Consider the following 14458-nt stretch of genomic DNA (forward strand, 5'->3'; position numbering starts at 1 on the left):
GCCACTATAGCCACCCCTGCTCTATTTTGGTTACTATTTTCCATTGGATATTTTCCCCCCATTCTTCACTTTCAATCTGTTTGTGTCTTTGGATCTAAAATGAGTATCTTGTATACAGAGTACAGCTGGGTCATGGTTGTTTTTTTCCTAAACCCTTCCGCCAACTTCTGTCTTTTGATTGGGGAGTTTAATCTGTTGATATTTGAAGTAATTACTGGTAAGGAGAGACTTCTGTCATTTTGCTGTTTGTTTTCGATATGCCTTATACCTTTTTGTCTCTCATTTCCTGAATTACTGTCTTTTATGTTTAGTTGACCTTGTTCCAATGAAACATTTAAACACCTTTCTCATATCCTTTTGTATATATTTTCTAGCTACTTTCTTGGTGGTTACCATAGGGATTACACTAAACATCCTAAAATTATAACACCCTAATTTGAATTCATTCCAGCTTAACTTCAATAACTTACAAGGACTCTGCTCCTTTGTAGCTCGGTCCCTACCCCTTTCAGCTGATGTCACAAAATGACATTTTTACACATTGTGAGCCTAGGAACATAAACTAACAATTCTTTTAAATGTACTAATCTCTTAAATTATGTGGAAAAACTGTGGAGTTACAAACCAAAGTTAAAATAATATAAATGTTTAGACTAGTACTTGCTTTTTGTTGTTAAAAAGTGTATTAGTCTCTAAAATTATGTAGAGAACAAAAAATGGACTTACCAACCAGTTATGACAATATTGGCTTTTCTAATTGCCCAAGTATTTCCTTTATTGAAATCTTTTTTTCTTCATATGGGTTCAAGTTACTGTCTAATGCCTTTTAATCTCACCTTGCTGGGCTCTTTCCTCTGAGTATGTCCTGCAGAGCAGGTGTAGTGGTAACAAACTCCCTCAGCTTTTATTTATCATGGAATGTCTTGATTTCTCCTTTACCACTGAAGGGCAGTTTTTCTGGATATAGGATCTTGGTTTACAGTTTTTCTCTAGCGCTGACTATATATCAGCCTACTGCCTCAGGCCTCCAAAGTTTCTGAGAAAGCTGCTGATAACCTTACTAATGATCCCTTGTATGTAACAAGTTGCTTCTCTCTTGCTGCTTTCAAGATTCACTCCTTGTCTTTTAAAAGTCTGATTACAATGTGTCTTGGTGTGGTCTCTTTTGAGTTCATCTTACTTGGAGTTTATTAAAGTTTTTGGATATTTATATTCATGTCTTTCATCACCTTAGGAAAGTTTTCAGCCATTATTTCTTCAAACATTCTCTCTGCCCCTTTCTCTCTTCACCTTCTGGGACTCACACAATGCATATGATGGTCCACTCCATGGTATCCCATGCGTCCCTTAGGCTCTGTTCACTCCTCTTCAACTGCAAGTTTGCCAGTGCTTTCTTCTGCCTGTCAAAATCTGCCTTTGAATCACTGTAGGAAATTCTTCATTTAAGTTACTGTACTTTTCAGCTCCAAATTTTTATATGCAAGGTCTGTACAGAAGGTAACCCCCCAAGTGATATGAAAAATAGATACATTTATTGATGAACATACAAGATACAAGAAACATTGTACATAGGACAATGAAATCTCAGTCCCCTTCAAGGTAGGCACCTTGAGACCTCACACAGTTCTCCCAGTTGCCATCTGTTCTATTTTCCTGAATCTCATCAATTGCCTGAAATCTATTCCCTTTCAAAGGTGATTTTAGTTTTGGGAAAAGCCAGAAGTGACACAGTCCCAAACCTGAGCTATAGAGGGGCTGAGTCACTTGAGTGATTTGATGTTTCACCAAAAAACTCTACGCCAGATGTGATGCATGAGTGGGTGTGTTGTCATGATGAAGCTGCCCATCACCAGCTACCCAGAGCTGTAGCCTTCTCAATCATCTGATTAGTTTCCATGGAGGAATGTTCAAGCTTAACGAAAATGTATTGCAGATCCATTGCTCTACTTGCTCAGTTGTTTTGAATGTGACAGCCACAGAGCATACATGCTCACTTGATGGTGTTTATCGTTCCCACTGACTAGTGCAGTGAAGTTGTCAGTATTCACCCATGTGTGTTCCAGTCCACTCTGCTTGGCTGCCAGATTACATCAATGTTGCGCAAATCATTCTCATTATATTAACAATAGCTGGACTTTTCTCAGATAGACCTATATTTTCAGGTTTTCTATCTTTATGTTTCTATTTTGTTCAGCCATTTTCTACACTTTTCCCACATCTTCCTTCAGTTCTCTGAGCATCTTTAAGACAGTTATTTTAAACTCTTTGTCCAGTATATCTGCCAGTAGGTTCTTTTCAGGGGCACTTTCTGCCAATATGTATACATATGTATTTTTTTCTTTTCAATGGGTAATACTTTCCTGTTTATTTGTATACCTTGTGATTCTTAGTTGAAAACTAGACATTTGAATCTAGCCACGTGGCAACTTTGGAGAGCAGATTCTCTCCCTAACCCAGGGTTTGCTGTTGTCTGTTATTATTATTGTTATTATTATCTCTGTGCCAAGGATCTGACTGAGGTGTAAAACTTAAGGTCTTTTCAGGTCTTTTCTGAGCCTGTGTCTTTCTCTGGGCGTGTGTGGTCACTTTCTGATTTCCCTCATATATTCAGTAGCCTTTGAATGCATAAGTCTTTCTTTTTTGGTTCCCAAAAAGGGGAGAAAAGGGAAATAAGGGGGCATTAAAAAATAGGGGTGGGGGCACCAGTACTTCCCCTTAAGTTACTTCAGATGTTGAGGGAGGGGCTCGCAACATTGGGACGAAATGACACAATGGCCACCTGCCTCTTTACCTGTCCCTCTATATTCAGAAGCAACAAGGAGCACACGTCCCTTATGTTTTGAGGACAGGCTCGTTTGCCTGCCCCAGCTCCTGCAAGCTCCTCCGGGAACAAATGCACGGCTGTCCGCTACGTAGCTGGGGTGAGGGATGGGTTACCAAGAGGTGAGCAAGGACTGAAATGAACACCAATGTACTGTCATTTGGAAGTTGGAAACCTTCAGTAGCCTTTAGAGTTCCAAAGTAGTTCCATCAGTCAGATGCAACTGTTGCCTGAGTGGACAGATTCCTAGTGCTTCCTACTCTACCAATTTCACAGTAGTTTTATAAAATACCCATTTATTTAACCCTCATAACAATCTATCATGTAGGCAATGTTATCCCCATTTTACACATTAAGAAACTGAGGCATAGCCTAACCCACAGTCACACAGCTGCAAAGTGGCAGAGCTGGGATTCAAACCCAGGCAAGGTAGCTCCACAGCCCAGCTCCTTACGACTACGCTATGCTGCCCATCTTTAGATAAACCCAGTACTGATGCTTTAGGAACCTGAAACAAGCCTCATGTTTACAGTCCTTTTATTATTATAGGTTTAACTTCTGCTAAAATCCTCATAAATGACTATAAAGATTTTAAGTTCTCACTAATCATCCCGACAAGGAAAAAATCAATGCTCTATCTTGTGTGAAATGGTAGTAATGAACAAAAGGTCTAGGAGGAATGGTTAAATAAATGGTCAAATATCTATTTATATATTTAATGGAATGCTGTGCAGCTATTAAAAGGACAAAGACACTTTCATATGTACTGCTGCCAAATGACCTCTAGAAGCCAATGTTCAATGTAAAACACAAGGTGTAGCCCTGGCTGGTGTAGTTCAGTGGGTTGAGCGCAGGCTACAAATGAAAGCATTGCTGGTTTGATTCCCAGTCAGTGCATATGCCTGGGTTGCAGGCTAGGTCCCCAGTAGGAGGCGCTCGACAGGCCACCATACATTAATATTTCTCTCCCTCTCTTTCTCCTTCCCTTCCCCTCTCTAAAGATAAATAAATAAAATCTCTAAAAAATAACTAAAAATAAATAAATAATAAAATAAAATACAAGGTATAGAACACTGAGTATTGTATGCTAACATTTACTTGTCCTTTTAAAAAGGGTGAGCTATACAAACATACTTACAGGTGTGTATACACACCCCTAGAAGGGTATACAGGAAGCCAGGAACAACTACTGCCTTTGGCAAGGGGAATGCAAACCTTTGGTCTCGGTGCTGGGAGGAAGTCTGGCTTTTCTGTGTGTATTTTTGTACTGTTTGACTTTCTATCATGTGCATACATTATTATTCAGAATAATCTTTTTAATGTCATAGATATTTCCTGTGAAAAGCAGTAGTTGCAGGAGACTCCCTGACAGTCTCTACAGAGTATTTTCACTGGCCTTCTCAGTTGCTCCAGCTCCAGGATTCAGCTCCTGGGACCTTACCAGCTCTGGGCAACTGGTTTGGAGGCTCCCACTTACAGACTGAGGAACAGAGACTGTCTACCCTGACACAACATTCACCAAAGCAGGAGCTGGCCTGTGGGTTAGAAATGGACATAAAATATGCCACTTCACACACCCACAAGTCACTGAGGCTATTGGGCTCTCCTAAGAAATAAAGTGCAAATTCCTTTCATTTGCTGTACCAGGCCCTGGGATTATTTCAATCCATCCTGTTCCTCACACAGATCAAAATAAGAATCTGGAACTAGGGTGAGTGCAGGGATGTTGCATAGGGACAGCCTCACCCTTTCTTGGGTAAGAAAGCCCACATTCCACTGCTCTTAAAAGGTCCTTAAAGTGTGGATGGAGGACTCCCCCACCCCCAGCTAAAGGATACTTGTTCTTATTGCTCTGAATGCAGTGAACAACAGCCAGAAACCTTGCAGTCAGATAACTGGTTGCTGTAAGTTTATTTTAAGATCTGTCATCATGCGACTCTGGGCTCTGACCTCACAGGTTCTTAAAGGCTAAATTGGGCTGCATATCAAACACCAGGGCCAGAGACCTGGTCCAGCTCTACCCAGTGGCTCAGCCTGGAAGAGGTTCAGGCCCCAGGGGCACAGGGGCTAAAGGGACTGGAAGGGGACTTCTCTGGAGGGAAGGATGCAGAGTGAAGGAGACCCGCGTCATTAACCAGCCTTTTCACTTTTCTTCCAGTCTCGTTTGTTGACGTACGCCAACATTTGTTACGAGCAGATATTTGCAGAAGATAGATTTTGAAAAGTCACCTTTAAGACTGATGAGTTTTTAAAGGATTTAAAGCTAGGACTGATACTTTCTTCTCTTTTTAACTAGTATGAAGGCAGTAATGTCTGCTGTCAGACTATCTACAGTTTGAGTTTCTAACCACTAGGGGCTGACCTAACTCCACGAAAACCAACTATTTCCTAAACCACTTTTGCAAATTACTAGGTTTCAGGATGACTGAATTATAGTGTTCATACGCTGTAATGTCTAGAACCATTCCTCCCAACACTGAAGGGCATGAAGTGAAAAGAGTGGAAAATTTCAGGTTTGGGTTCAAAGACAAAGAGCAAGAATAGGACAAGAAATAACGCAGACCAGAGAGAACATTACAACCAGAAGGACATCAGAAGGTCCTGGCTCCGTGGCTTGCCTTGCTGGATGGGGACCACCCAAGGAGCTCAGCCGTCACGCCCCACCCCACTCCTCGTGAATCAGAATCCCCAGGAGTGGGGTTTGAGCACCATATGTTCAAAAAATCTCCACAGCTGGTTTTTACATGCAGCCAAGGTCAGGACAACTGTGCCACCCTAACACTCACTTTACAGAGGAAGAACCCGAGACTCTGAGGGGGCAGAGGCCTTGACCATCACACTTCCACGTCGCTACTGGGGAGAGCCCCAGTCTCCTCGCTCTCCACCCAGAGCTCTCTGGGGGGGGAGCCTTCCCTTCCAGCACATCAGGACACACCTACGTGACGCCACTTACGGTTGGGTTTCTGGCAGTCTTCTTGAATGATGCGGTGGATCTTTCTGTGTAGTTCTCTGTCTTCTCTGGTTACCTAAACAGCAAAAGGAGTTTGGAGAGAAAGTGTTCTTCAGTAACACAGAGGTTGTATCATCCAGACTCCCAACTCAGTACTTGAGACAGTTTCTACAGACTTCATACAATCATCATCCTGACACCAACAACACGCTTTTTTCCCCTCTTTTTTAAAGCTTGTATCTATTTATCTTTAGAGAGATAGGAAGGGAAGGAGAAAGAGAGGGAGAGAAACATCAATGTGTGATTGCCTCTAGCATGTCTTCAACTGGGGACCTGGCCTGCAACCCAGGCCTGTGCCCTGACTGGGCATTGAACCAGCGTCCCTTTGGTTCAGAGGCCAGCACTCAATCCACTGAGCCACAGCAGCCAGGGCACAACACAGTTTTCAACACTGGGCCTATTGTCACACCAGTTCTCACACTCGGCAGCTCACTGCTTTGTCACTGACCCAGAGGGACCCTTCCGGGGCTGGTCCACTGAGGCCATGATGCAAAGAGAAACAAGAATACTTTAAAGGAGCAGCTTTCTTCTTCTTCGATTTTATTTATTTATTTCCAGAGAAAGGGGAAGGGATGGAGAAAGAGGGGGAGAGAAACATCAATGTGTGGTTGCCTCTAGCATGTCTTTAACTGGGGACCTGGCCTGCAACCCAGGCCTGTGCCCTGACTGGGCATTGAACCAGCGTCCCTTTGCACTCAATCCACTGAGCCACGGCAGCCAGGGCAGCTTTCTTCTTAAATACTCATAACACACTCATAAACTTTCTCTTAGTTGTTATATTCTCGAGGGAGGCACAAGTGACCGAAGGCTCTGATCTCAACCCCAGGACTCTTTCCTCCGGGCGCTGCCACCTGCCTCGTGTTTCATCAGTTTTACTCCCTTTTCTAATGGCAAGGAAAAGCAAAAGAACTACAACTGTAAGGAAAAGCTAGCAAGGGGATAAATCTAGCCTATCCCTTGAGACACTTTCTGTTTCCAAAGGCAAACCTAATCCAGTTCCTTTCCCAGCCAGCTCAGGTAAGGGGACAGTGGCAGCCAAATGGGTCCCCCTTCATGTTCAGTAGTAAATCTAGTAACAAAACAAACAAAAAATAGAAAGGGGAAAGAGGAAGAAAGGACAAAGAAAAAGCATGCAAACAAACACATGCAGGGTGGGGCAAAAGGAGGTTTACAAGTTGTTCGCGTGGAGTAATAATAATAAATAATACAGGAACGTGTTCCCCTGGCTGGGTGGCTCCGGTGGTTGGAACATCGTCCTGTACACATTACGGCTGCGAGTTCAATCCCTGGTCGGGGTGTGTACGGGAGGCAACCAATTGATGTTTCTCCCTCACATTTATGTTTCTCTCTCCCCTCCTTCCTCTCTCTCTAAAATCAATAAAAACATCCTCACGTGAGGATTTAAAAAAAAGAAGAAACTGTGCTTTGCGTACTCACACCTGCAACCTTACTTTTGCTGCACCCTGCCTATCAGGGGTGCTCGTTTGATGGGACTTACAGAGTGACCAGACTTAAGGATGGGGACACAGACCACGTCTGCCTTTTCACAAGACTGTGTGAAGATTACATGCGGTGATGGGGGCGACGCTGCCAAAGGCAGGAGAGCACGCTACCAGCAGGAGTGTCTACATCAGGTGATAACTACTCCACGGAGGCCAGCCGGCTATGTTGAAAGGGGAAGAATGAAGTCAGGGAAGTGGGGTGGTTCCACCGGGGAGAGAGCAACGGCTGCTCGGTCACCCCACTCCAGCTCACACTGACTCACAGGAGGAAGTGCCCCAGCCCTGCCACACCTCGGCCACAACTGCTGCCCGTGGTCCTGCTGCTCCTCGGGACAAGCTGCTTTCGACAGATTCGGCTGGCTGACCCCAGAGCCTCCCAGGGGCAATGTGACTGGGTGTGGGGTGGGGACAGGTTGGGGGCTGCTAAGGTGAGCTGCCCGCCATGAGCTTCTGCAACCCACTCCCAGCTGGCCTTCCCATCCCGGGATGGAGAGGCCTGCACTCAGCCTTCTACAGATTGGAATACTCTGTTCTAAGGCTGTTCAAATAGTATTTAAAACAGGTTTTAATTTTTTTAAATGCTCTAAAATGGGGCATCACTAGAGTAAATTGATATCAAGAAAATGTCCTATCAAGGAAAGCTTCCCCTCAAGAATCACACCTGTAAATAGTGAGACTCCCGGCATGCCTCCGAGTTTTGATCTGTCTCCAGGTCTGTCACCTGCAGCTGAGGCCACACCTGCGTTGCTGATATCAGTGGTCATGAGGGGGCCTGACTGCAGCCTGGCTCCCCTGATATTAAAGGTAGGCAGTGAAAGGTGAACCTTTAACCCTGAAAGTATTAGAAAAGCAAGCACTGGTACCCCTGGTGAGAACGTCAAGCAGTACAAGCTTCTGGGCGGCCCATCAGACGGTGCTGACCAAAAGCTTGGAGGTGCATGCCTTTGCTCCAGTAGTTCCTAAGAGTCAACCTTACAGAAACACACAAGTTCACACAAATAGTTGGGCAAAAATAGCCACAGCAGCAGTATTTGTGAGAGCAAAAGTTGGAAACACCACATCAGAGATGAGAGGTTAAAATACTGATGGCAAGTTCCCGTAACATGGAATGCTATGCAGAAGTAAAAAAGAATGAGGTCAATTTCTAAGTACTAACATGGAAAGATGGTGCAATGTGCTATTTTGGTGTCAAAAAAAGTTGCTGAGTCCTGGCTGCTGTGGCTCAGTGGACTGAGTGCCGGCCTATGAACCAGAGGGTCACCAGTTGGACTCTCAGTCAGGGCCCAGGCCAGGGTTGCAGGCCAGGTCGCCAGTAGGGGGTATGCAAGAGGCAACCACACATTGAAGTTTCTCACCCTCTCTCTCCCTCCCTCCCCCTCTGTCTAAAAATAAACAAGTAAAATCTTTTTTAAAAAAGTGGCTGAGCATCATTTAGAGCAGTGGTTCTTAACTGTCCCTAAAGACACTTAGCAATGTCTGGGGACAGTTTTGGTTGCCACAACCTGAGAGCTGCTAGTGGCACCAAGAGGATGAAGATCAGGGATGCTGCTAGCCAACCTGCAATGCAAAGGCCCCCATGACAAAGAACCATCCAGCCCAGACAGTGCTGGGGTTGAGAAACCCCGACTGAGAGAATGATCATATTTTTTGTACAGCAAAAAAAAAAAGCCAAAGCAACCTGTATTTGTAAATGCACAAGTGTCTGAACGCACAGATGTTTACAGAGTGCTATCAAAAGTAGTACCTTAGGGTTCCTTACTTTATATACCTCTTTAATGATTGATTTTTAAAAACAGTAAATAGGCATTTTTAAATAACACTTATATTTGTAATTGAAGCCAAGAAGGAAAACATTAAGTTGCAAGTCTCTTACATAGAAGAGGTTATCAAAACTGCCGTCCTTCTGGTAAATGAATCCTTTCTCCTGCAGGAGCTTTATAGCACTCTTAAATATGCTATGAATTGCCTTGGAAGTGGTGTCATTCTTAAAATCTGCCTGTGGGAAGGAAAAGGCAGAAAAAAAAGTGAGCCCCATCTTATAGCACCTGTCAGCGACTCCCTGGACGAACTGGTTTGTGAATCCGCCCAACAGGCTTTCCGCCTGCTGAGTCACAGACCCAGGTACACGGAGGCCCAGCAGGATGGCAGTGAAGGATGACTGGGAAGTTTGCTCCGGCAGGATCATGCCCGGTAACTGTTCACACCTCAGTGATGACTGTTTGTTTAATTCAAGGATATAAAGTGGAAAACTCAAAAGGACAATTTAAATTTTTTCCACACAGAATTGAAACACTGTATACATATTAGCTGTTTCTTCTTCCCCCCATGAAAATCGTGGCTATATACAATCTCTCCCCAAGGATTTTAAAGAATTTCACACACACTGAAATAAGTTGGGGACTCCAGCATGTAGAAAGTAGTAAATTGTCTCCTTATTTTAACTGGAGAACGACGGTGGCAAGTAGATGGGTTCTGCAGAAACCCATCAAAGGCGGGTGTGTGGGCCAAAGACGGACAGGGGTCCCCGAGTGAGGCAAGGCCATCACGGGGAAGGGGCCTCAGTGGCCGTCAGTCAGTTTGCTGTCTCCTCAGTTTCAGTGTTTCCTTTCTTCTCTAAGAGACAGGGCTGCCCGCAGAGCTTGCCGGGCCATCCTGCTTCTTCCTCCCAAGGAAGCTAGGCGTTCGGCTCTGACCCGTGGTTAACTAGACTCTGGTTCTGCAGCTGGGGACTCTGCATTTCATCTCGGCCTCCTTCTCCCTGGCACAACAGAGGGTGATCAATAAAACATCTGTGTAATCAATGGGAGTATTTTAGAGGCCATGTCCTCTATATTCCACTAAGGATTTTCATTTGATTCCTCAAACAAAGAAAGTGCTGAACAATAATTGTCCCTCAAGGCGCAGATCCATTTTAATGTGAGAGAAATCTGTCAATACAGTAAGAAGATCAGTGTTGACTTCCGCCAAGATGGAGGCATAGGTGGAGACGCCGTGCTTTCTCACACAACCAAGTTTAGAGACAACAAAGTATTAGCAACAGAAAACACAGCCAGAACACAGAAAATTGAACTTTTCGGAAGTCCGATAACAATGAATTCTTCAGCCTGACCGGTAAGAGGGGCGAAACCAGCAACTGGTGAAGCGGGGTTGCAAAGGAAAACTCGGTCAGACGGACAGGTACGCAGATCCCAGGCGTGGGGTTGCAAAGGGCGGACCCAGTGAGCGACCAGCAGGATCCAGTGAGGGTGCAGGGCGGCGGGTTGACTGTGCTGGCGCATTCCTGCGCAGACAGGCTGGCAAGGGAGTGGGCAGTGAGACGGGACCTAAAGGATCCCAGCGAGGGGAGGCAACAGAGACAGCCGCCATTTCCCAGCTCTGACCCCGCCCCCACATACAGCTCACAACCCAGTGACCCCGCCCTGGAGGCCCCGCCCTACCCCTAAGGCTCCGCTCCTCATACTTAATGGGCACAAACAGACCAAAAATGGCTCAAGATCTCAAAGCCCCAGCGCCCATAAATCTAAGTGACGAAGAAATAGCAAAACTTTCAGATGCACAGTTCAAAACACTGGTGATCAGGATGCTCACAGAACTGGTTGATTTTAGTCACAAATTAGAGGAACATATGAAGGCTAAACTAATTGAAATGAATGGCAATGCACAGGAAACCAATAGTAATGAAAAGGAAACTGGGACTCAAATCAATGGAGTGGACCAGAAAGAAGATAAAAATGACCAACCAGAAAAGAATGAAGAAACAAGAATTCAAAAAAATGAGGAGAGACTTAGGAACCTCCAGGACATCTTTAAACGCTCCAACATCCGAATTATAGGGGTACCAAAAGGGGGAAAGGAACAGCCACCAGTGGAAAACTTATTTGAACAAATAATAAAGGAGAATTTCCCCAATCTGGCAAAGGAAATAGACTTCCAGGAAATCCAGGAAGCTCAGAGAGTCCCAAAGAAGTTGGACCCAAGAAGGAACACACCAAGGCACATCATCATTACATTAGCCAAGATTAAAATGAAGGAGAGAATCCTAGAAGCAGCAAGAGCTAAGGGGACAGTCACCTACAAAGGAGTTCCCATCAGACCATCAGTGGATTTCTCAAAAGAGACCTTACAGGGAAGAAGGGGCTGGAAAGAGGTATTCCAAGTCATGAAAACCAAAGACCTACATCCAAGATTGCTCTATCCAGCAAAACTTTCATTTAGAATGGAAGGGCAGATAAAGTGCTTCTCAGATAAGGTCAAGTTTGAGGAGTTCATCATCACCAAGCCCTTATTATATGAAATGTTAAAGGGACTTATCTAAGAAAAAGAAGATAAAAAAGATGAACAGTGGAAGGACAGCAAACTCACAGTTATTAACAACCACACCTAAAACAAAAGCAAACTAAGAGGACAGCTAGATCAGGAGTGGAAACAGAAATGAAGATCTCATGGAGGGTTAGCAACAGGGGAGTGGGAGAAGGAGAAAGGGGGAGAAGGTACAGAAAATAAGTAGCACAGACAGTAGATAGAAAATAGATAGGGGGGCGGGCAAGAATAGTATGGGAAATATAGAATCTAAATAACTTGAGACACATGGTCATAAACTAAAGGGGGGAATGGTGGGGGCGGTGGGGGTGCAGAGTGGAGGGGAATGAAGGGGGGAACAGAACAACTGTAATGGCATAATCAATAAAATAAAAATTAAAAAAAAAAAAAAAGATCAGAGTGCTGAAGAAACGTGGCTAAGCGTCCAAAACAGTGTCTGAAGGCCAAGTCCTCCCTCCAGTGAAAGGTACCTATGAAGGCTCTTGGGGCCAGTGCCCAGGGATGCTGAAAAAGACAATGCACTCGAGAGTTGATGTTGCCACTTCCTCCAAGTGATACTCAAAGGAAAGAAACTCCTGTGGCCTCAAGGGCTGACAATACCATCCCTAAAGAAACCTTCCCTTTCCCAGAGAGGCCCCCCAAACAGACACTGTTTTACTGTAATAGATCCCTGCGATGTCTCCCAAACGTGCTCTCCTGGGTTGAAGAGCAGAGTCTAAGATTCTTAAATTATAGTCCAAGTTTTTCCTTAACAGAACAAGCTGGAGAACATGGCCATTAAAACATTAGAGCGTAAAAATCGACAAACATTCCAGGTTACGATAGCACCCACTCTCTGAAGGGAGAATAAGGCCCAGAAATATTTGGTGACTCCCATAGGCAGAAAAGTTACCTGGGTCAGTTCAGAATAAACACCTTCTCTAGCAATCCTCAGTCAGACGTCTTCTTATTCAGGGGGGCTTCCGACAAAGCTGTTTTTAACTTTATATGTGTTCTTTTACTTAGGGGAAATGCAACCCAATATAGGCTCTCCCACAAAACATTATACTTAACTTCATACTTCGAAGGAGATTCGGTTTCTTCAGTCAGTTTAATATAAGGATCCTAGGGGTTGAGGTAGTATTACATCTCTATTAAGATAGAACTGAACTGGAAACTAACTAGAAATCTTGTTACATAACTATTCCTGTCATTAAAAAAGACTCTCGGCTCTCCATAGACATAAAGCCCTGTTCCTCCTCCCAGATTTCAGTGAGATCAAGCAGCAGGAAGAGAGCGGGCAGGCCTGCGAGCTTTTAGTGCGGTTTCAGCTGTGAACAAGGAGGACCCAGCAGAGAAGGCTGTCAACATAAACAACATGCGAGGAAGCTTCCTCGCCAGGAACGTTTGCCTCAGCTGACCTCAAGACACATCACCCTGTTGTTACAAAGACACAGTCTCAAAGGGTAAAACCTCCAATCTTCTCTTCTTCGCCAGCAGCTTTTCCTGGCCTGGGATTTGTGTCTTTGTCTTTTTCTAAAGAGCAATGACAGACTCATCCGATTCAGGAAACTGAAACTGCTCAGAGGAAAGAACTGACTGGCTGGACGTGCTGAGCCTTAGCAGGCCTCTCCTTGTTGCAGGTCAGGAACTGGGTGGATCTCTGAAATATATATAGTCTTCATTCCCAAACAAACTCAACATTTATCCAGCTGTCAAACAAACAATGGTTTTGCAAGGCCTGCTTATCAGGTTTCTCGATTTGCTATGAAGGGCCCCAATGGAAAAAAAAAAAAGAAAGGGGAAAACATTCAAACCCACTCTCCCTCTGCCTATCAGCTCTAACACCATCCCAGGATTTTCTGTGGAGCTTTCATCTGTGCGGCAACACAAACCGAACTGGATCTAGAGTTTCACCAGCATTGTAAAGCATCCTTACTCTCCCAGGCTCAATTAAGCAGGACTCAATTGAATGACAATGACCTCACCAAGCAGAGCCATGGGAGGGTGCAATTCATAATTGATGGAAAAACAGTTTCCAAAGACAGAACAAAGTGCCACATTCATTTCTTTTTAAACATGCAGCACTGGGCAGACGCAGGTTTCTCCTCTAAGCATTTTCCAAAAGAAACCATGGCCAAAGTTCTCCATGGATTGTTTTGAATGGAGGAGCCTTGTCGTCTTCGGAGACCTCGAGTCTCTCTACTTAATTAGAGCCCTCCCCGAAGAGCTGGTTCACGGGAAGAACATGGTCTTCCCTAGACTTCAGTGTTTCCTTCCAAACATGCCAACAGAGTGGTCAGAAGTCCGAGAAGGCCAACTTGGCACTGAGCCCTCTCTAAATGATTAAATGGAGAAAGGTCAACCTCGCTGCCAGGGGACAGCTGGAAAGCCACAACCAGTTAGAAGCAACAATGACACAGGACAAAGCAGGCAGTCATGACCCTCCCTGTCTTGGTGTTTCCTGAAACAATATCCCTCATCTCTGTGTATGAAATTATGGGTCACTGGACACACAGCCTGGTGCCAGGAAGAGGTAATTAGGTCCATGAATGAATGAAACTGAGAAGCAGGGGTCATGCCTGGGAAGTTGGATGGGAGGGCCTGGGATCTGTTCTCCCAGAATCATGAACACTAACTTCTGTTCCTAACAAGGGAATTCGGAGCAGCCCTGCTGGTAATGGCAAAAAACCTGGAAAACATCTGAACAGCCCAGGAAAGGAGAGGCAGGCCATACAAACTACGGAACGAGTAACAGAAGATTACTGTACAGTGGCAAATCTCTGTGTGGCAAGGAAAGGATAAGACACAGTTCAGTGAAAAGCT

General features: G+C 44.7%; 1 protein-coding gene across 8 annotated transcripts in view; it reads right to left on the reverse strand.

Moving 5' to 3' along the window:
• STN1 (STN1 subunit of CST complex) overlaps positions 1-14458 on the reverse strand; it is a 47396-nt gene that overhangs the window by 11472 nt on the left and 21466 nt on the right. For 7 of the 8 annotated variants that reach the window (XM_037159430.2, XM_037159428.2, XM_037159426.2 and 4 more), the window contains 2 exons: positions 9207-9329; positions 5775-5847 (listed from right to left, as the gene is read on the reverse strand). In XM_037159430.2, coding sequence (XP_037015325.2) covers positions 5775-5847; positions 9207-9329 — 196 coding nt within the window. The remainder of the gene's footprint in view (positions 1-5774; positions 5848-9206; positions 9330-14458) is intronic. The other variant, XM_037159431.2, reaches the window with a different exon arrangement.

Source organism: Artibeus jamaicensis, unplaced genomic scaffold, assembly GCF_021234435.1.
Source record: "Artibeus jamaicensis isolate MK-2021 breed Jamaican fruit bat unplaced genomic scaffold, CSHL_Jam_final contig_490, whole genome shotgun sequence".
Classification (NCBI taxonomy): domain Eukaryota; kingdom Metazoa; phylum Chordata; class Mammalia; order Chiroptera; family Phyllostomidae; genus Artibeus; species Artibeus jamaicensis.